Consider the following 20,538-nt stretch of genomic DNA (forward strand, 5'->3'; position numbering starts at 1 on the left):
CTAACATAAAACATCAGGTCTGCACAATTGTTATATTTCTGGTTGTAAAAACTAGCATGGTGGCTTCTACAGCAATTTCTTGCAATAATATTGGCCTTCTCAAGTCCTTTCAGCTTCAGATCACTCAATGGGAGATTCTCAGAAAACAATGGACTAGAAGCTATCATAACGATTTTATTAAAATTACATCACCCTTTGGGGCCCTGGCTGGGAGATGGTCAGTCAACATCCTTTCCAGAGTTCTCCCTCTGTCCCCCGTCTCAAAGCACAGTTATAATAGGATGGATTTACATGATTCAAATTATATCAGGTTCTGTGAATTAAATTTTAAAACTGTTTGCTTAAATAGTCTGAGGAGTTAACGTAGCTGCTGTAGATACAGAGACATGAAATACGTTTAGTGTGGAAGATAAAGGGAAATGAAAGAAGCTTGTTGCTCTGTAAACCAGAAAAAGATTAAGGTCTAAAGTTTCTCAGACTTAAATGTGCTCTTGAGTCATGAGGGGATCTTGTAAAAACACAGACCCTGATTCAAAACAGGCTGGGATGAAATCTGAAACAGGCACCCAGGTGATGGCAGTGCTACAAACAAGGACCAGAGTTGGAGGAGGAAAACCAGAGAATTTAAGCTATAGATAGCAGTGTTCAGATGTAATACAAACACAGGGGCTTTATCTTTTTCAATGACTCAGCTGCTGCTAAGTCACTTCAGTCGTGTCCGACTCTGTGCGACCCCACAGACGGCAGCCACCAGGCTCCCCGGTCCCTGGGATTCTCCAGGCAAGAACACTGGAGTGGGTTCAGAACACCAAAATAATATTATCACAGTTAAGTGATAGAATACATTTTGTGTACATTTTTAGTTTTTACTAGAAATTTTATTTACAAGAGATTAGTTTTCTTTTGTATCCATTCTTATCAGGGGCCAAGAGTGGGAGTGAAGTGGTTTATGGTCTCTGAAGGTTTAGGTGCCTCAGCTGTGGGCATTGCTCAGCTGCCTCCAAACACACACAGCCCAGGAGCAGGGCTGGCAGCCACTTTAGCATTTCCTCTAAATCTCCAGAGATCTAACAGCAATAGGAAGGGACTCTCACAAGCTTCTCAAATCATTCCATGCACTTTCCTAGCACTGTCTGCAAATTCACCACATCATCAACAGTCAGGCCCCCCCGGCAGAACAAAGCAACTTCATTTAAAACTTGCTATGTGTCCTAAACAGGGCATTTTAAAAAATGGCTAAAGGAACCACGGCTTTCAGGATATGCAGCCTTCAATTCCCTTTCCATATTTGCTCCTAAAATTTTCAACAAAGTTAGGCTTCCCATAGAAGGTGGCAGCCACAGAAAAAAATGAAGACAAAAGATGAAACAACTAGCTGATACACCCAAGTAGAAAGGTGGGGGGCGGGGGGTTGGGGGAGCAGTGTTTGCCTTTTGTATAGAAATATCTTCCCTGGTAGCTCAGTTGGTTAAGAATCTGCCTGCAATGAAGGAGACCACCAGCAATGCCCGAGACCTGGGTTTGATCCCTGGGTTAGGAAGATCCCCTGGAGAAGGAAATGGCAACCCACTCCAGTATTCTTGCCTGAAAAATTCCATGGACAGAGGAGCCTGGTGGGCTACAGTCCATGGAGTCACAAGAGTCAGGCATGACTTAGCGACTAAATCACCACCACCACCATCTTATTTAATTGTTAAAGTCCTGCGTTATTATAGAGTTAAGTTTTTCCCCATCTAGAGTTTGCAGCCCATTGGTGAACCTTAAAATCATTTTGAAATCAAAAGCAGGCTCTTTTAAAAACACAATAGACCAGGATGTGCTGCAGTTCAAAGGGGAAACCTCATTTAATAAAACTTCTCAGTTACACCTGTCTGTGTATGTACTGAGTTATACCATAAAGTGCATTTCTTACTATGCACCATAACCAAAAATTTGAAAACTCACTGAACTATAGTTTGTTTTATAATAGAGGAGGGTTTTTTAAAGACATCATTGTTTTTCATCTGTTTATTTTTACTATATTCACCTGGCTCTGCCTTAGCTGGATGAAGTCAGAGCAAGTAGCTTTTTCAGATATTTCACTGCCCTTTCCACTATAAATTCCTTGAACTTACAGTATGCTTAAGCCATAAGACTTTATATACATATAAATACCAAATTCCTACTGATTAGGTGACATACCAATAGACCAATTTAATTGCCACTCTGAACTACTAGGTAGTATACACCCAATCCGCTACATTCAAGCCAACTGCTGGAAACACTTCACAGCTTTTAAGATACAAGGGCACCATCTTCTGGTGAAATATTTTCTTTGTTGGGCAGATATGAAAGAGCTACCAAAAATGTCATTTTTCGAGCAAAAATGACAACTGACATCGTATATACATTGATACTTTTAGAGCTTTTTACTTCATTTAGGAGTTTGCTCCATCTCTGAGAAGGCGCTTTCTATTCCCCAGCAGTGACAGGAGCTAGTCTGTCCTTCCTGACTTTCCGTTAAGCGGAGCTGGTTTCAAGTTTCAGCTCCTCCTTGAATTCCAGCTTGCTGAGACTTTCCTCTAGAATCATCCAAAATGGAGCCTCTCACAGCCTACCCTTTGAGATGTTCAGGGCCCAAAGCAAAGGCATTTGCAGTCTTGCTGTCTATGGTTCTGTGCACAGTAATGCTATTCCTCCTACAACTCAAATTCCTAAAGCCTAAAATCAACAGCTTTTATACCTTTGAAGTGAAAGATGCAAATGGAAGGGTGGTTTCTCTGGAAAAGTTTAAAGGCAAAGTAAGTTACACCTTCTGATTTTTCTGTTGTTTGTCCATGTTCTCTGCTTATTGTCTTAACAGTCCATTTTTTACTGTTATATGTTCATGTTATAATTTAGTCCTCAGAGAAATTAGTATATCACTTTAGCCATCAGTGCTCTCATAGTTTATATGCTAATTGATAACTGATTATCTTAACTATTTGCTTTAAGATGTTTTAAGTGCTGGATTAATACTTTATATTATTTAGGAAATTCTAATAGTAATGTGATTATGGAGTATGCCATATAATGTGAATATGAAAGTATTAACTCCACAATCTAACAGCATTAAAAAGCACCCTATCAATAATCATATTTTATCTTTTATTTAAAAAAAAAACTTTCATGAGTACCTAGGGCTTTATTAATGGTTGTGATCTTTCAGAGTTTTAACTCAGGCATTCGGGTTATGATTTTCAGTAGAATTGGGGACATCTACTGTATCGAATAAATTTCATAAAAATATGAAATAACCATCTATCAAAGGTTGTATTCCTCCAAAATGGTTTAGGGTTTTAACTACTTGCAGAATTTTTTTTTAATCTTTTATTTGCTTCACTTTCCGGTTGGATTTTTTTCTTTTTCCGGGAGGTTGCACTAGTTGTAAACGTGGCTAGTGACTGCCAACTCACAGACAGAAATTACTTAGCACTGCAGGAACTGCACAAAGAGTTTGGACCATTCCACTTCAGCGTCTTGGCTTTTCCATGCAATCAGTTTGGAGAATCGGAGCCCCGCCCGAGCAAGGAAGTAGTATCTTTTGCAAGAAATAACTTCGGAGTAACATTCCCCATCTTCCACAAGATTAAGATTCTAGGATCCGAAGCAGAACCTGCATTTAGATTTCTTGTTGGTAAATATCTACCTTGCCTCACCAATTTAATGTTTTTAGTTGCTTTCATTTTTAAAACAAATGTACCAGGACCATACTTTCCTATTTCATTTTAAATGTTTTAGTGGGAAAGTTTTATAAAACTATCAAAGAGCTAGATTCTCATCCTCTGTAACTTTCTAGAAGTTATGCTTTCCTAAAATCAATGTTTTAACTTCTTGGATGGCAAAATAAATCTACTACAGTGTATTTTGTTCCTTATTATTTTCCCAAAGAATATACTTTAAGCTGGCTACACATCTCTTATCAATATTGCTGAGCATTATTAGTTAAACTAATCTTTCTGGTTAATTTTATGTTGCCTTATCTGAGATATTATCCTCAAGGGTGAATAACATCTCAGATTGCCAGGTGGTTTTTGGTAAAATTCAAAATAACACATCCTGATTTTTTTTTGGAGGAGGGTAGTGTAAGGCTACCTCTGTAACTAAGCTAATTATGGAAGTCTATTTAAAGATTTTTTTCAGCATAAAGGGAGTGCAGTATTGTGACTAAGGGCTAAGCTTTAGCCCCAGCATACCTGGGTTGAAATCTCTGCTGTTGCCTTTGCTGTGTGACTCCAGGCATGTAACTTAACTTCTCTGTGTCTGTTTCCTCCTTTGTAAAATGACATCAATAGTATCTACCCCTTAAGATTGTTTGCAGGGTTAAGTGTGTTAATAATAAAAATAAAGTACTTACTTACAGAGCTTCCACTGTGCCAGACCCTATTCTAAAGGACATTCAGCTCATGTCCTCTCATCTAACTTATGTGGATGATTGCCTCAGTCGTTTCCACTGCAGGTAATTTGAATTTTGCTAAAACCATGACCTTAGCCAGGCAATCAATCTTCCAATCCAACAAACTGGCTAATGATATTCTATAATATTTAAGTAAGAAAGCAGAATCTTCCAAAAACACGGTATTCAAATTTCTAGGGAAAGTCAGCATAATACCTAACACCATCAATAACAACGAAAGTGAGGTCTTTATTCCTTTTATTGCCAGAATACACTGAGGTGAAGAAAAGCCAGAGCATGTGTCCGTGTAGTAATCTCTCAATTATAACAGCCAAATACTTGAGCACAATAGCTCCTAGGTTCTTCCCCTTTGTCACTAAAAAAGAAACTCCACTTACCCTGTGTAATCAAAAAGGTAACAGTGATTTAAGGTTTCACTAAAGTTAGATGAAGCTCCAAAGGCAAAGACTATGAAATGATGGCTAAATGAAAATTAGATCTTTTTAAGTTGGCCAAAATAGATGTGATCACAAACAAGATGGCTCTGTACAGGTGTTCAGGTTGTTCACTGAACAGGAATAAGGGGTCACATGGAGGCTGAAACCCAGGCAAATGAAACATATGTGCCTAGGGACTGTTCCCACCTAGAAGGGTATCTTTTTCTAATTCACACAAAGATGAGTGTTATCTTTTAAAATACATTTTCCTTTATAGAAAATGTCTATTGTTCAGAATGATTATAAGAAGACTTTAACCAATAATATGATGCTCCTACCAAGTCAATTATGTTTGAGCTAATCAGCAATACTCCTAATAATGAAATAATCAGTGTAAATCCTTGGCACAGTATGCAAAGTATAGCACACATAAGTAAACATTAGGCTACTTTTTTATTTTTTTTAACCTATGCTCCCTTATTGGTTCTTTCCCCAGCATAATAAACAAAGGATCGCCCACCTTTAAAAACTCTAAGCAGTATGTTCCTTCTACCTACCTCATCACTAACATCTTTGAAAGAATAGTTAACATTTGGTTTCCTGCCTCCCTGTCTCTGCTTTCTTCTTAGAGCACCGTGTTTGATCTCTCATTCCAATGACCCTCCTGAACCTGGTGGGTCTCAGTGCCTATGACTTCTACTCCAGCTCCTTCTCTTCTTTCCAGGTTCCTTTATTCCATCCACCCTTACCTCTACTGATCCTCAGGATTCTGCCACATCCACCTGGGCTCTCCTTACTCTGTCCCCTTTCCCTGGGTGAGCTCTAGCTCCTAAGCTCCAAAGCCTCCTCTTATGGGGTGTCCCACATAACCTGAATCCCCTCATGCACAAAAATGAACTTGTCGTCTTCCTCCTAATATCTACTTGCTTTGCCTTGTACCCTATTTTAAGAGCATGAGCTCTTCTAATAGAAAGGACTGGATATCAATCCGGACTCTACCATTCACTAGCTATGCGACCGTGAGTCTAGACCTCCATTTTTCTCATCTGCAAAATGGGGATAATAACAATAGCCAAGCTTTACAGAGTTGCTATACAGATTAAATGAGAGGTCCATTTAAAGCACTAAGCATACATTACTAGGTATATAATAATTATTTATATTTTTCTCATGAAGTGAAGTGAAGTCGCTCAGTCATGTCCAACTCTTTGCAACTGCGTGGACTATACAGTCCATGGAATTCTCCAGGCCAGAATAGTGGAGTGAGTAGCCTTTCCCTTCTCCAGGGGATCTTTCCAACCCAGGGATCAAACCCAGGTCTCCCACACTGGAGGCAGATTCTTCACCAGCTGAGCCACAAGGGAAGCCCATTTTTTCCCTTCATACTAGTCAATAATAATGCACACAAATCCTGTATGATATAAATAGAAAAAAGTTCTACATTTCTTGCCTAAATTAATATGTATCAAAAGGATGTCTACAGTTATTTAGCATTCCTTACTAAGTAATACATAACAGTATCAAAAACATACACTTACTATGAAAAATAATCCATACATTCATGTTACCAAAGACCATAGAGCATCACTTTATCTTAAGAAAAAATGTTAAGCAACTGAAAGTTTCAGCTAGTGATAAGGTAAATTTTTTAGTGGTTCAGATCAACAAATCTAGCTGATTTCATTTCATGATTCTAGTTCAGTACAATCTTCAGTGAAATCACCAAGTATATAGACATCTGATTACACAGACTTTGAGTTTGGGTGTTTTGCTTTTTGTTTAGTTTGGTTTTTGAAATGATGACAATTCTAGAACTTGATTCTATAAAGTTGTAATTTATTCAAATACTAATAGAAATGAAAATCTTGACAAAGAATAAAATTTTACTCATGAAAATATATTCTGATATTTTAGATTCTTCAAAGAAGGAACCAAGGTGGAACTTTTGGAAGTATCTGGTCAACCCTGAAGGTCAAGTTGTGAAGACCTGGAGGCCAGAGGAACCCATTGAAGTCATCAGGCCTGAGATAGCAGCTCTGATTAGACAAATGATTATAAAAAAGAAAGAGGATCTATGAAAATGCCATTGAACCATTATATGGCAATAGTTAGAATACAAAAATGTCTCCATGAGGGTTTGGTCCCCTTTTAAATTAACTCTGACAATTAAATATGGAACTGAAGGATAACTTTCCTTTTATGTTATCTTGTTAGTGAGTGGTAATGAATGTCCACAGTATAGATGTTACCTAAAGCAAAAATAAACAGCAGCCAACGACTCTAGATGAAATATATTAAATACTTCATCTGACCACACTAAATAATTCAGAATACCAATATGCTTCAGTATCCTATTGTTTCACTTGACATTTTCTAGGATTGTACGTGATGGAAATGTCAACACACTAGACCACTGTTTGAATTCAAGATACTGTGTGACATTTCCAGAGTAACTGTAAATGATATTTTTATGTAATAAAAGGCAAAATAAACATTGAAAATGTGAAATATACATAGATTCTAATCCTTATGTTTTTTGTTTCATGTACAGAATTTTGTTTGTTAAGTATAGGGTCATGGTATGTTTTACTATATCCAGCCAGATCAATGTCATTTAGTCACAAGAGTCATGTCTGACTCTTTGCTACCCCATGGACTGTAGCCCACCAGGCTCCTCTGTCCATGGGATTTTTCCAGGTAATAATACTGGAGTGGGTTGCCACTCTCCAATCCAGCCAGATCAGTTCAGTTCAGTTCAGTTCAGTCACTCAGTCGTGTCCGACTCTTTACGACCCCAAGGACTGCAGCACACCAGGCCTCCCTGCCCATCATCAATTCCCAGAGTTTACTCAAACTCATGTCCATTGAGTTGGTGTTGCCATTCAACCATCTCATCCTCTGTCACCCCCTTCTCCTCCCACCTTCAATCTTTCCCAGCAACAGGGTTTTTTCAAATGAGTCAGTTCTTTACATTAGGTGGACAAAGTATTGGCGTTTCAGCCTCAGCATCAGTCCTTCCAATGAATATTCAGGACTGATTTCCTTTAGGATGGCCTGGTTGGATTTCTTTGCAGTCCAAGGGACTCTCAAGAGTCTTCTCCAACACCACAGTTCAAAAGCATCAATTCTTCAGTGCTCAGCTTTCTTTATATTCCAACTCTCACATCCATACATGACTACTGGAAAAACCACAGCTTTGACTAGATGGAACTTTGTTGGCAAAGTAATGTCTCCACTTTTTAATATGCTAAGTTGGTCATAACTTTTCTTCCAAGGAGCAAGCGTCTTTTAATTTCATAGCTGCAGTCACAATCTGCAGTGATTTTGGAGCCCAAAAAGATATAGTCTCTCACTGTTTGCACTGTTTCCCCATCTATTTGCCATAAAGTGATAGGACCAGATGCCATGATCTTAGTTTTCTGAATGTTGTTTTAAGCCAGCTTTTTCACTCTCTTCTTTCATCAAGAGGCTCTTTAGTTCCTCTTCACTTTCCGCCATAAGGGTGGTGTCATCTGCACGTCTGAGGTTATGGATATTTCTCCCGGCAATCTTGATTCCAGCTTGTGCTTCATCCAGCCCAGCATTTCTCATGATATACTCTGCATAGTTGTTTATTAATGACATTATCATTTAATATCAATATAAATGACATAACATTTGAAAAAGGCTTGATCATTTTCAGTATTTCTTATTTTCCAGAAGCAACTCAAATTCCACAATTAAAATATTAACACTTGAGTCAATCTGTATTTCTGAGTGAAAATTCCAAGTGTAAGAAAAAAGCCATAAGTATATGATCATTCAGCTTGATTCTTTCAGGTTAATTTTGGTTAATTCCTTACAGGTTTTGGTTAATTCCTTACAGGTTAATTTTGGTTGCTAATCTGGTCAAACTAGATTAGCCATTTGGAAAGAATTCAATGGTACATCATTCTCATGGCTATAAGAAGAAGAATCAACTCCAAACAGTCAAAATGGTTAATGTAAAAAAGGAGTGAGTGTAATTATAGGAGAAACATCAGCAATCACTGAGTCTGTTGAGAATCACAACATATCTTTTCTTCCAAAGTCCTGATCTTTATGTTTTGTCAGCCTTCTAATTACTAACAAAGCAACCTTCGCCCCATGAAATTAATCTTATTTCATAAAGGAATTAAACAGGAATAGTGAATCACTGCAGATGGTGACTGCAGCCATGAAATTAAAAGACGCTTACTCCTTGGAAGGAAAGTTATGACCAACCTAGATAGCATATTCAAAAGCAGAGACATTACTTTGCCAACAAAGGTTCGTCTAGTCAAGGCTATGGTTTTCCCAGTGGTCAGTATGGGTGTGAGAGTTGGACTGTGAAGAAAGCTGAATGCAGAAGAATTGATGCTTTTGAACTGTGGTGTTGGAGAAGACTCTTGAGAGTCTCCTGGACTGCAAGGAGATCCAACCAGTCCATTCTGAAGGAGATCAGCCCTGGGATTTCTTTGGAAGGAATGATGCTGAAGCTGAAACTCCAGTACTTTGGCCACCTCATGCGAAGAGTTGACTCATTGGAAAAGACTCTGATGCTGGGAGGGATTGGGGTCAGGAGGAGAAGGGGACGACAGAGGATGAGATGGCTGGATGGCATCACTGACTCAATGGATGTGAGTCTGAGTGAACTCCGGGAGTTGGTAATGGACAGGGAGGCCTGGCATGCTGCGATTCATGGGGTCACAAAGAGTCGGACACGAATGAGCAACTGAACTGAACTGACTGAGTGGGGGCAAAACAATGTGAAAAAATTTGGCTAAGAAGAAAGACCCAATCTAAATAACTGAATTGACTCTCCAATTCTGACCTGATGAGTGAAAGTGAAGATTCTTTTTCATGATAAAATCAGCAATGCCCACCTGAGTATACAATTCTGCTACAGCACTTACAAGTTCTTAAACCAAATATATCCTGGAATACCTTCTGCTTCAACATATATGTCCAACCCCCAGCTCTGAATGGATTTAGTAAGCTCTCAGGTAGGGGTGGAGTGTGGTTCCCTTCAGGTCAAGGGGATCTACCGGAGTACCTAAAGAATGGCAGTGTGTAAGCAAGCCTGCTTCTCCCTCTCACCAGCAGCAGGGCCTTCAGCCAGGGCACTACTTTTCAGTTTTCTCACCTGTAAATTGGTTATGGTGGGGGTGGGGGGAGTCAAACTGAACAAAAAGCCCCTTCCAAGTTACCAAGGTGTGTCAAGTGATCAGAAATCAATACTAACCTATTGTTGAAGAAATGGAAACCACCTAACCAGTCTATCCATCCTTTGCAAGTGTGCCACCAAAAGCCTTTAAGCAATTTGAATTCTGGGCCTCTAAGCAAAACTTTGTTTAGCCCTCAAGTGCTGCTTCCAGAACATCCTTGCCACATGCTCCCACTTATGACTTCCATGAGTTCACAGCAGTGCTGTGAGACTGCTGGGGTGTTTATGCGCTCACATCAGGGTATGTGCAGCACTGCAGAGGCTACACCGACACCCCACTGCCAGACAGACCAGAACTGTCCTGGAGAACACAATTCAGATGTCCATCCTGCCCCAAACCACTAGTTCTCTCCAAAGGCATATAAAGTGGGTTTTTCACTTATGTATCTCCTGATTTGCTTGCCTTATTTAGTCTGCAATCTCCACTAGATTAGACTTCTCTCACCACTCTGAGGATGCAGGGAGGGCAGGTGGGGATTTGAATGTGTGACATATGGATGTCCATTCAGGGTTATGGCATCCAACCAGGCCGTGCTGTGTGCTCAGTCACTTCAGTTGTGTCTGACTTGATGTGACCTATGGACGGTAGGCTGCCAGGCTCCTCTGTCCACAGGATTCTTCAGGCAAGAATACTGGAATGGGTTGCCGTGCTCTCCTCCAGGGGATCTTCCCGACCCAGAAATCAAACCCACATCTCTGGCATCTCCTGCATTGCAGGTGGGTTCTTTACCCACTGAGTCACCTGGGAAGCCTGTCCAACCAGGCTACATGTGGTAAAAGGGAAGAGAGCCATTTGCTCATGTGTTGCTGCCCAGACCTTAAATGTCTCATGAACACTGCCAGCAAACACACAGAGGAAAAAAAATGCATCTTTCCTGAATTGAGCATAAGCTCTATCTCAGCATCAAAAAGTCTGGGACATAAACTGCTACAGGCTGCCTGACTGAGAAGGATAACAGAAAAATAGTAGGTAAAAGAGTATTCAGTAGTTGCTCTTCTGACACAGACAAAATCTATTTTACTTTTAGTGGTTATTAATTCAATGACTTGAAGTTAGTTTCAGTTTGTTTGGGAAGTGGAGAGGAGTACTTCCTATTAACTCCTGATCTTCATCTAATAGCAGCAGAGTGTGCTGTTACGTATAGCAGAGTGTGCTGGAGATTTGAATAAATATGAATTGGCCAGAAATATTCCCTAGAAGTTGTATTTCATTTTTGAAATTTTATACTAATCATAGTGTACCTACAGCATGTATATATGTACATAAATGTAATTCTTAATAACTATAGTTAATCACAATGGTGTGATCACTCACCTAGAGCCAGACATCCTGGAATGTGAAGTCAAGTGGGCCTTAGAAAGCATCACTATGAACAAAGCTAGTGGAGGTGATGGTATTCCAGTTGAGCTATTTCAAATCCTGAAAGATGATGCTGTGAAAGTGCTGCACTCAATATGCCAGCAAATTTGGAAAACTCAGCAGTGGCCACAGGACTGGAAAAGGTCAGTTTTCATTCCAATCCCAAAGAAAGGCAATGCCAAAGAATGCTCAAACTACCACACAATTGCACTCATCTCACATGCTAGTAAAGAAATGCTAAAAATTCTCCAAGCCGAGCAGCAATTCGTGAATCATGAACTTCCCAGATGTTCAAGCTGGTTTTAGAAAAGGCAGAGATCAAATTGCCAACATCTGCTGGATCATCGAAAAAGCAAGAGAGTTCCTGAAAAACATCTATTTCTGATTTATTGACTATGCCAAAGCCTTTGACTGTGTGGATCACAATAAACTGTGGAAAATTCTGAAAGAGATGGGAATACCAGACCACTTGACCTGCCTCTTGAGAAACCTATATGCAGGTCAGGAAGCAACAGTTAGAACTGGACATGGAACAACAGACTGGTTCCAAATAGGAACCAGTCAAGGCTGTATATTGTCACCCTGCTTGTTTTCACCCTGCTTGTTTAACTTATATGCAGAGTCCATCATGAGAAAAGCTGGACTGGAAGAAGCACAAGATGGAATCAAGATTGCCGGGAGAAATATCAATAACCTCAGATATGCAGATGACACCACCCTTATGGCAGAAAGTGAAGAGGAACTAAAAATCCTCTTGATGAAAAGTGAAAGAGGAGAGTGAAAAAGTTGGCTTAAAGCTGAACATTCAGAAAACGAAGATCATGGCATCTGGTCCCATCACTTCATGGCAAATAGATGGGGAAACAGTGGAGACAGTGTCAGACTTTATTTTCTGGGGCTCCAAAATCACTGCAGATGGTGACTGCAGCCATGAAATTAAAAGACGCTTACTCCTTGGAAGGAAAGTTATGACCAACCTAGATAGCATATTGAAAAGCAGAGACATTACTTTGCCAACAAAGGTCCGTCTAGTCAAGGCTATGGTTTTTTCCAGTGGTCATGTATGGATGTGAGAGTTGGACTGTGAAGAAAGCTGAGCACCGAAGAATTGATGCTTTTGAACTGTGGTGTTGGAGAAGACTCTTGAGAGTCCCTTGGACTGCGAGGAGATCCAGCCAGTCCATTCTAAAGGAGATCAGTCCTGGGTGTTCATTGGAGGGACTGATGCTAAAGCTGAAACTCCAGTACTTTGGCCACCTCATGCGAAGAGTTGACTCATTGGAAAAGACTCTGATGCTGGGAGGGATTGGGAGCAGAAGGAGAAGGGGACTACAGAGGATGAAATGGTTGGATGGCATCACCGACTCGATAGACATGAATTTGAGTGAACTCCGGGAGTTGGTGATGGACAGGGAGGCCTGGTGTGCTGTGATTCATGGGGTCGAAAAGAGTCGGACATGACTGAGCGACTGAACTGAACTGAACTGATAGTATATATGGGCTTCCCTGGTAGCTCAGTAAAGAATCCACCTGCAATGCAGGAGACCCAGGTTCAATCCTTGGGTCAGGAAGATCCTCTGGAGAAGGGAATGGCTACCCACTCCAGTATTCTTGCCTGGGAAATCCCATGGACAGAGGACCCTGGTGGGCTACAGTCTATGGGGTCACAAGAGTCAGACAGGACTTAGTGACTAAACCACCACCATGTAACAAACATACAGTGGTGACTCATGAACGCTTAACAACCAAATCCCTAGTGGAGGAGTTCCAAGTGCGGCATTTCCAATTTCTATGGCGTGAACACTTGCACATAGTCAATTTTAATCTACTAATCGTTTCATAACTGGCTTGTAAAATTTCTGAAAACTTAGCAATCGATTCTCACCAACTAGGACAAGCTGGCTCTAGCCCAAAAAGATTTAAATCAGACTTAATCAGAGTATCATAAGAATCTCCAAAGAGAAAAATCTGAAGCAAAAACATAACATATATACTTCTTCTTGTTATCACATATATACTATTTTGACAGGTTATATATAAATGTGGATGTATATGCAGTTACTGAACTACGAAAAGCTGCTAACATTTTAAGTGTATACTCACACTATAATGACCTAACTGGACTGCAGGTAATTTCAAGTAGGAAAACACTCCAGTAAAAAATAAGAAAAATATATATATACAAAATCTAAGAAGGAAAACAAAAACTACTTGTCTATTTTCTTTAAACATAATGGCTGTTTCAAGACTGCCCATCATGAGCTGGAAAATCCTGAGTGATCCCTGTACAAAATCACGTGTAGTCCTGACAACATTTCCCTTTGAAAGAAAAATGTCAGGTTTGGGTGAAGCTAATATGGTGACACTTTATATTTATCCCTCAGCTTTACTTCATCTTCCCCAGGGAACAATAAAATCCTAACTGTTACACCAAGAAACTAATACATCACACTTCTTTCCATTCTCCACATACCCTCTTCCCTCTGAATAGTTAAGGCCACACTTTGCTGAGGGAAGCCTTCTCTTTTGGGGGCAGGGGCTGCTGGGGGAGGGCAAGTAAAGAGTAGTGAGGAGCTAGGGCATTTTCCAGAGGGAGTGATGGGAAGCAATTACATCCCCAGCACCAATGGGGCTGCCGCAAGAGAAAACACCCAAGAAAAAATACTTTGAACCAGTGTTGCCTGCCTCCCTCTTCTTTTTCAACCCTCTTTCCATTCTCTTCCTTTGACATCCCAAGTGCGACCCCTCTCTTTCCTTCTCACTTCTATGGCAAAGTTTTCTTTTTGAATTTATACATACAATCAACTCCTTACCCACTGATCTCATTTATTTTTACTGCACTCCATTCTTTCTTCTTTCTCATGGTCTCAGTAATAAGAACAACTATGTCTTCTGTTTATTCAGTATCAATGTTGGCATTTTATGTCTTGCTCTTTACAAAAATTTTTAAAAAGTGAAACACAAAGGACCAGCCTCCTAAATTTAGTAGGTTTTATTTTTTATCAACAGATCAGTGATTGTCTATAGAAAATAACATATTGAAATTTAACCTTAAAAAAACAAGATGAAAACAATATTTACATGTAAAGGATACTTAAATACAAAGATGCTGAAAATGGAATGATACTAGGCAACAACAAAGAGATAAGATTTAAACGTAGCAAAACACTTAAGAGTCAAATCATAGGTATCTATTTAACCCATGGTTCTAAAAACATTTACATTTAAATAAGAATTTAGATTATTTTACCAATAACTTATAATCCAATGCAATAAAGAATGTGATGTATTTCTCACATCTCATTTAGGGTGAAAATAATTGACCAAACCAGCAAAGTCAGTTCCATGAACTTGCTGCAAATGTCCACACGACCACAGTGTGTCTGGGACCCAGCACAAACCTGAAACTGCTCCATGGGTCAAAATGTGCTCCAAGGGAATGAGAAAATATTTAAAGTTATATTTAATGGTCAGTTCTCCCCCTTCACAAACTAAATCTCATGCTCTTTTCTAAACACTGTATGAGTCTGTGATTTTACAGAAAATGAAGACTGGAGACAAGTCTTCTAAACAATTCACCCCAGCCCCAGCCCCCCTAAATCCCCAATTTTCTTCATATTCAAGTGAAAATGTTTTAGTTGACTGACTCATTTGGCAAGTTACCTAAATTCTTCCTTTAGCTGTATACACACATGGTAACTGAGACCTACTCTAATGTCAAATTAAGAAACTAATCATTCAAAAGGAATATTGAAGACTTAGTTGAAAATTGGAGGAAACATTTTAGTTTTTCCATTCCAAATTGTCATTATATTCTAAATTTTATACTTAAAATATATAATTTCTCAAATACTTTAATACTGTCTACAAGTATGCAGACTCCAGAATATTATCTGAAATTTTTAACATAATTAAGTAATAGTTGATTATTATTGAGTAGTTCCTTCATCATTATAAACTGTTCATTGTATTATAACTAAAAGTCGTAATAAGCATTATGTAAAGAAGGCCCTGGCTCATGGCAAAAAGTACACATACACACACACATATTACTTAGATTTAATTATACCCATTACTGATGCTCATTATACATGCAATAAGATAGCAGTTGCATGTTAGCTGATGGCACTCACATATTCAACCAGCTAACAATACACTGCCAACCCATCACACATAGGTCACCGGTGTACTTCGTTAACAAGAAGAATTTATCCAGAAGCAAGTGGCAGGGCAGTTGTGGCTGCTGAATTGACCCAAAGCAGCCAGCTAACAATACACTGCCTACCTGATTCAGGTCACTGCTGCTCATCATGGCCCATGAAGTCACTGAGGCTAAATTTGTAACATGAAACAGTGGCAGAACTTTCATCTTAATAGTCACATTTTTAAAAACTTACAGACAAAACCTGTTTCTCCAAAAATATTATAAGAAATAAAATCAATATTTTTTCATCTATTCAAAAACTTAAAAAAAGAAAACTTTCAAAATACTTCCACTTAGGTTTATAAACTAAGGCTCAGATATGAAAATATGTTATGGCTTACAAGTGAATTAAGAAAGTTATAATTAACTACAGTTTTTCCAATGACTTTTATTCACAGACCAAAAGGCCAGTCGTTTGTATTAAATAGTAAAATACCTAGGAGTCATGGTTATCCAAAATCTGGGCATAAGACAAATCTTCAGCTACGTTCAGGAAAAATAAATATATGAGTATTCAGGGAATTTAAGGAATTAAATGCCATTTGTTTTCTGATACAAAGGATATTAGTCATTACATTCTGAAAGTGCATTCTGAAAGTTATGTGTTGAATTTATTGTGTCACCAATGAAATACAGAAAAATGTGAAGGTCTAGAAAACCCTAAAACTGGTGGATTTGAAACTATAATCGATGCGTAAAGACTAAAGGAATGTGAACTATTTAGAGAGAAAAAAAGTGAATCCTGATAAGGAGGAATCTAAAATCTAAATCATATGCATGCATGCTAAGTTGTTTCAGCCGTGTCTGACTCTGTGCGACCCTATGGACTGCAGCCCACCAGGTGCCTCTGACCATGGAATTCTCCAGGCAAAAACACTGGAGTGGGTTGCCATTTCCTTCTCCACCGGATCTTCCCAACCTAGGGATCGAATCCGCGTCTCTTTCGTCTCCTGCATTCTTTACCTCTAGTGCCACCTGGGATCCATAAAGTAAAAGAGCTATTTATGTGTAAAAGTTAAGATGAAAATCTTTGGATTTGTTTTATTTTCACACTGATTACAAGAGAAGCTGAAAACCTTTGCGTTCAGACTTTCAAGGTGAAATTTAACTGGATCAACAGTTAAATTACTAAGCTAGGACGGTGAATACAATGGCACCCCACTCCAGTACTCTTGCCTGGAAAATCCCATGGACGGAGGAGCCTGGAAGGCTGCAGTCCATGGGGTCGCTGAGGGTCGGACACGACTGAGCAACTTCACTTTCACTTTTCACTTTCATGCATTGGAGAAGGAAATGGCAACCCACTCCAGTGTTCTTGCCTGGAGAATCCCAGGGAAGGGGGAGCCTGGTGGGCTGCCGTCTATGGGGTCGCACAGAGTAGGACACGACTGAAGCGACTTGGCAGAAGCAGTAGAAGGACGGTGAATTTATGCACTTCTCCTCTTGACCACAAGATGGCACCATTTCCGGTTCTTTGGAAGGCAAGATTATGAATGCAACAGAGGGGAGTGCAACTAGCAACTGTTAAAAAGAAATTTAAACAGCCAGCTAGAGATGCACTGCCTACCTGACACATTCAAGCTTCATTTTTTTTGTTTCTGTAGAGGCAAAAGCTGAAAAGTACCATTCAGATACAAATGATTACCGTTATTTGGCAGATATCTTCAATTTCTTACAAAAATGTTTTAGATATAGACTCTGAGGTTAGTGATGATATGAGACGTACAAATTTTCTACATTTTCAGATCATTTCATACGTCCAACAAATATCTTCTTTAGCAAGAATTAGTTTGTTCAAAGTCATATTTAAGACAGAGAGCTCGATTAAGCACTGGACACTCACCTTGGGAGAAACTTGACCTCTCCTCTGCTTCATGTCTTTGTCGAGCACCCGCATGACATCCTCCTTTGAAAATATAGGCAACATATTGGAATACAAACTATTTAGAAAAATCATAATATGAGGTGTGAATGTTTCTAGAGCCTCCGCTTGTCAAATTACATTCACTTTTAAAGCAAACAACCATCTCCAGAATATAAATTACACAATTCAATATTAGATTTAGAGTTCTGAACCACCCCTTGGTCCTAGACAGGTATTACAAACAGTGACTTCGACAAGAAACCCCTTTAGGAAGTTGGGGCGAAGAAACAGAGGGGCGTTACTCACCCACAGAATCTCTTCTTCAGTGCGGACCCTCCTCCGGGCAGCGCGCTCCAGTTTCCACTCCATCTCTGGAGGCGTTTGTCCTGCTGGCTCGAGTGTAGCCTCTCCTCGACCGCTTTTGGTTTTGTCCCCCAAGAATAAACCAGTCTTGACCCTTAATCGTCAAACCTCTGGAGTCTTGTCCCCTAGGACGATCATATTTCACTCCTAACCTCCATTTTCCTCCCACTCCTCCCACCTCTCTTAGAGCTTGGTCCCCAGAGTACCGTTTAAAAAGCCTGCTGGGCGGCCGCCGGAGCGGGAATTCCCCTACCCGACTTCTCATTGGCCAGAACTGCGGTGACGTCAGACTCCGGGAGGGATTCCCCCTGCCCGCGCCTGGGTCCTCCCTCCCTCCCGACCGCGGCCCCGCCCCGCAGCCTCCAGCTCTTTGTCCGCGGAGGCGCGCTCCGAAGCGCCAAGCTTTGCCGCGAGCCGTGGCGGGTCTGAGCTGCGGCGGGCGCGGAGGGCTGGAGAGCCGCAGGAGGCGAAGGGGTTGGCGGGCAAAGAAGCGGGTTCTGTGAATTAACGTTCTTTCCATACTAGAAACAAAAATGTTTCGTAATAACGGGCCCTGCACCCTTTTCCTCGGCCCCCACTTATTCTCCAGCCCCATCATGCTGCCTTTGAGGCATCGGAGGGGTACAGTAACTCTGGCCGCCTCTGTTTGGGCGATAATCACCGTTGTGTAAGCAACTGAGTTTAGGCGTGTTCCCCCAACGTGTTCATCAGCTCTCCCTCCTTATTCAAACTGACTGGAAAACGTGGCAAGATTTCTATGCTGATAAGAAAGGGGGGAGCACTGACGTTTTTATTCAAGAAATTCTCCTTTGCTCTAAGTGGTCAGCTTCTCTCACTTGATCTTATGAGCTTTCTTCCCAAACAACGGTTATTGAGTTGGTGAAAGAGCTTGTGACCTGATAAGGAGTGAAGACCCAGCAAGAGACCTTCGGAGACTAGGGAATATGTGATAAAGAAGAGGATGATATTGGGGGTTGAAGGAGGGGCTTGGGGAAAAACGAAAAGGAGCCAGATGGGCTGGGCAGCCTCAGCTGCCACACCTGAGCTGCCAGGCTGCCAGGAGAGGAGAGCTGTCCATATGGCAGGAGGGGAAACCGTCTGGGAAACCTCTGACAGTCTGAAAGCCTGCTCCCCACTCCCCTTATCACCTACCTCCTCCCTGCCCCGCCCCCCCAACTGACAATGGACTGAAAGTGTTAGTCACTCAGTTGTGTCAGACTCTTTGTGACCCCATGGACTGTAGTCCACCAAGCTCCTCTGTCCATGGAATTCTCCAGGCAAGCATACTGGAGTGGGTTGCCATTCCCTTCTCCAGGGGATCTTTTCCCTCTAATACAACATATGAGTTTATCCATTTGAGGGGGTGGGGAGAGTTAACAGATATGATGATAGTCAAAAAGGTCAGTGATTTTTAAAAAAAATCTAAACTCAGTCTCCTGCTTTCCTCCACACTGAAAGCAAGAGAAACAGCACCAAGGCTAAGACCCAATCTTAAGACAATTTTCTATCCACAATGATAAAGGTTAGGGGAAATGCTGCACAGGGTAACAATCTTCAAATGAGATTCATCAAAATTCTTGCTAGTCAAATAACCCTTGGATTAAAAGATCTCTAAACTTCACCCACAAGAATTCTACTTTCCTTTCAGTGCATTCAAGGGATACTCATTCCAACTTCCAGTAAATCCTTTCAGCAAACAAGGAGGCTAAATAAAGTGAAATATCATTGGATAAGAGTCAGATGTACTGTGGATTTAAAAGATTAGTTTTCAATACCAACTAAAAATAGCAATACATTGGAAATAGTATTAAAGGCTTTTTATCTTTGGTCTATTTTAAATACCATTTTACATTTACCCATTTATAAGAATGGGTACAAACTTGGGAGTAACAACCAATTCAGTTAATGAGCTTATAAATACATATAAATTGTGATTTTAGACCCCATGTTTTTTACAAGTACTAAGGATAGCAAATTATTCATTTAGAATTCAGTTTTCTATGAGTAATACCTTCATAAATTCCATTGTAGCCACTAATTCCATGGTATATCTCACAGCCTCCAAATACCTTTTCCCCCTAATGTAAAGTAGAAAAATATTAGTCAAAATTTTCCTTTTAAAAGCTATTGTGCATTTCAAATATTCAGATTGAAATTTAACTTCAGGATAATGGAAACAGAAAAATCACCATTTAGCAAATATCACACTATCCCAGTCAGAAACCATGAATGCTAAAATTGGTGTGAATATGATGAGGATGTTTTCTTCCTATGATTAAATACAAAAAGAAAAATTATGACTTTTCATTGGACAAACCTGGCAGACACTACCTTCACTAAGTAATCTCACCATTAATGACACATAAACCTCATGTGCCTCTTGATGTTGTGTACTTGGAAGGGGACAACATTACTTCTGTGATATTCTTGCCCCCCAAAATTGTAACTTCAATAATGAGAAAATACTAAATAAACCCAAATTGAAGGACATTTCAAAATAATTGGCCAGTAGTACTCTTCAAAAGTGTCAGACAGGTAGAAAGACTGAGAAACTGCCACAGGTCAGAAGAAACTAATTAGACATGACAATTAAATGCATTATGAGATCCTGGATTGAAATCTAGACGGGCGGGGGCGGGGCGGGGAGGGGGGGCGCGGCGGGGGGGCGCCGG

General features: G+C 40.1%; 2 protein-coding genes across 6 annotated transcripts in view; one reads left to right on the forward strand and one right to left on the reverse strand.

The window, feature by feature from the left end:
- The window catches only part of CDC20B (cell division cycle 20B), a 68,980-nt gene extending 49,409 nt beyond the window's left edge, over nucleotides 1–19,571 (reverse strand). For 2 of the 3 annotated variants that reach the window (XM_086361703.1, XM_086361701.1), the window contains exons 1-2: nucleotides 17,810–19,571; nucleotides 17,483–17,545 (exon numbers count right to left, since the gene is read on the reverse strand). In XM_086361703.1, the coding sequence (XP_086217829.1) occupies nucleotides 17,483–17,545; nucleotides 17,810–17,872 (126 nt within the window). In that variant the 5' untranslated portion in view covers nucleotides 17,873–19,571. Of the gene's footprint in view, nucleotides 1–17,482; nucleotides 17,580–17,809 lie in introns of all 3 variants that reach the window. The other variant, XM_086361700.1, reaches the window with a different exon arrangement.
- GPX8 (glutathione peroxidase 8 (putative)) lies at nucleotides 2,551–7,363 on the forward strand. Of its 3 annotated transcripts, XM_086361707.1 has the most exons (4): nucleotides 2,551–2,780; nucleotides 3,394–3,655; nucleotides 4,683–4,829; nucleotides 6,766–7,363. In XM_086361707.1, exons 1-4 carry the CDS (start codon nucleotides 2,577–2,579, stop codon nucleotides 6,927–6,929), a joined length of 777 nt encoding a protein of 258 aa, XP_086217833.1. In that variant the 5' UTR covers nucleotides 2,551–2,576; the 3' UTR covers nucleotides 6,930–7,363. The 3 variants fall into 3 exon arrangements, with proteins under 3 accessions (XP_086217833.1, XP_086217831.1, XP_086217832.1); XM_086361705.1 differs by lacking the exon at nucleotides 4,683–4,829; XM_086361706.1 differs by lacking the exons at nucleotides 3,394–3,655; nucleotides 4,683–4,829.
- Nucleotides 19,572–20,538: the final 967 nt, after the last annotated feature.

The sequence above is a fragment of the Bos grunniens genome, chromosome 20 (genome assembly GCF_055505025.1).
Source record: "Bos grunniens cultivar Pamir isolate PY7600 chromosome 20, Bosgru_T2T1.0, whole genome shotgun sequence".
Lineage (NCBI taxonomy): Eukaryota > Metazoa > Chordata > Mammalia > Artiodactyla > Bovidae > Bos > Bos grunniens.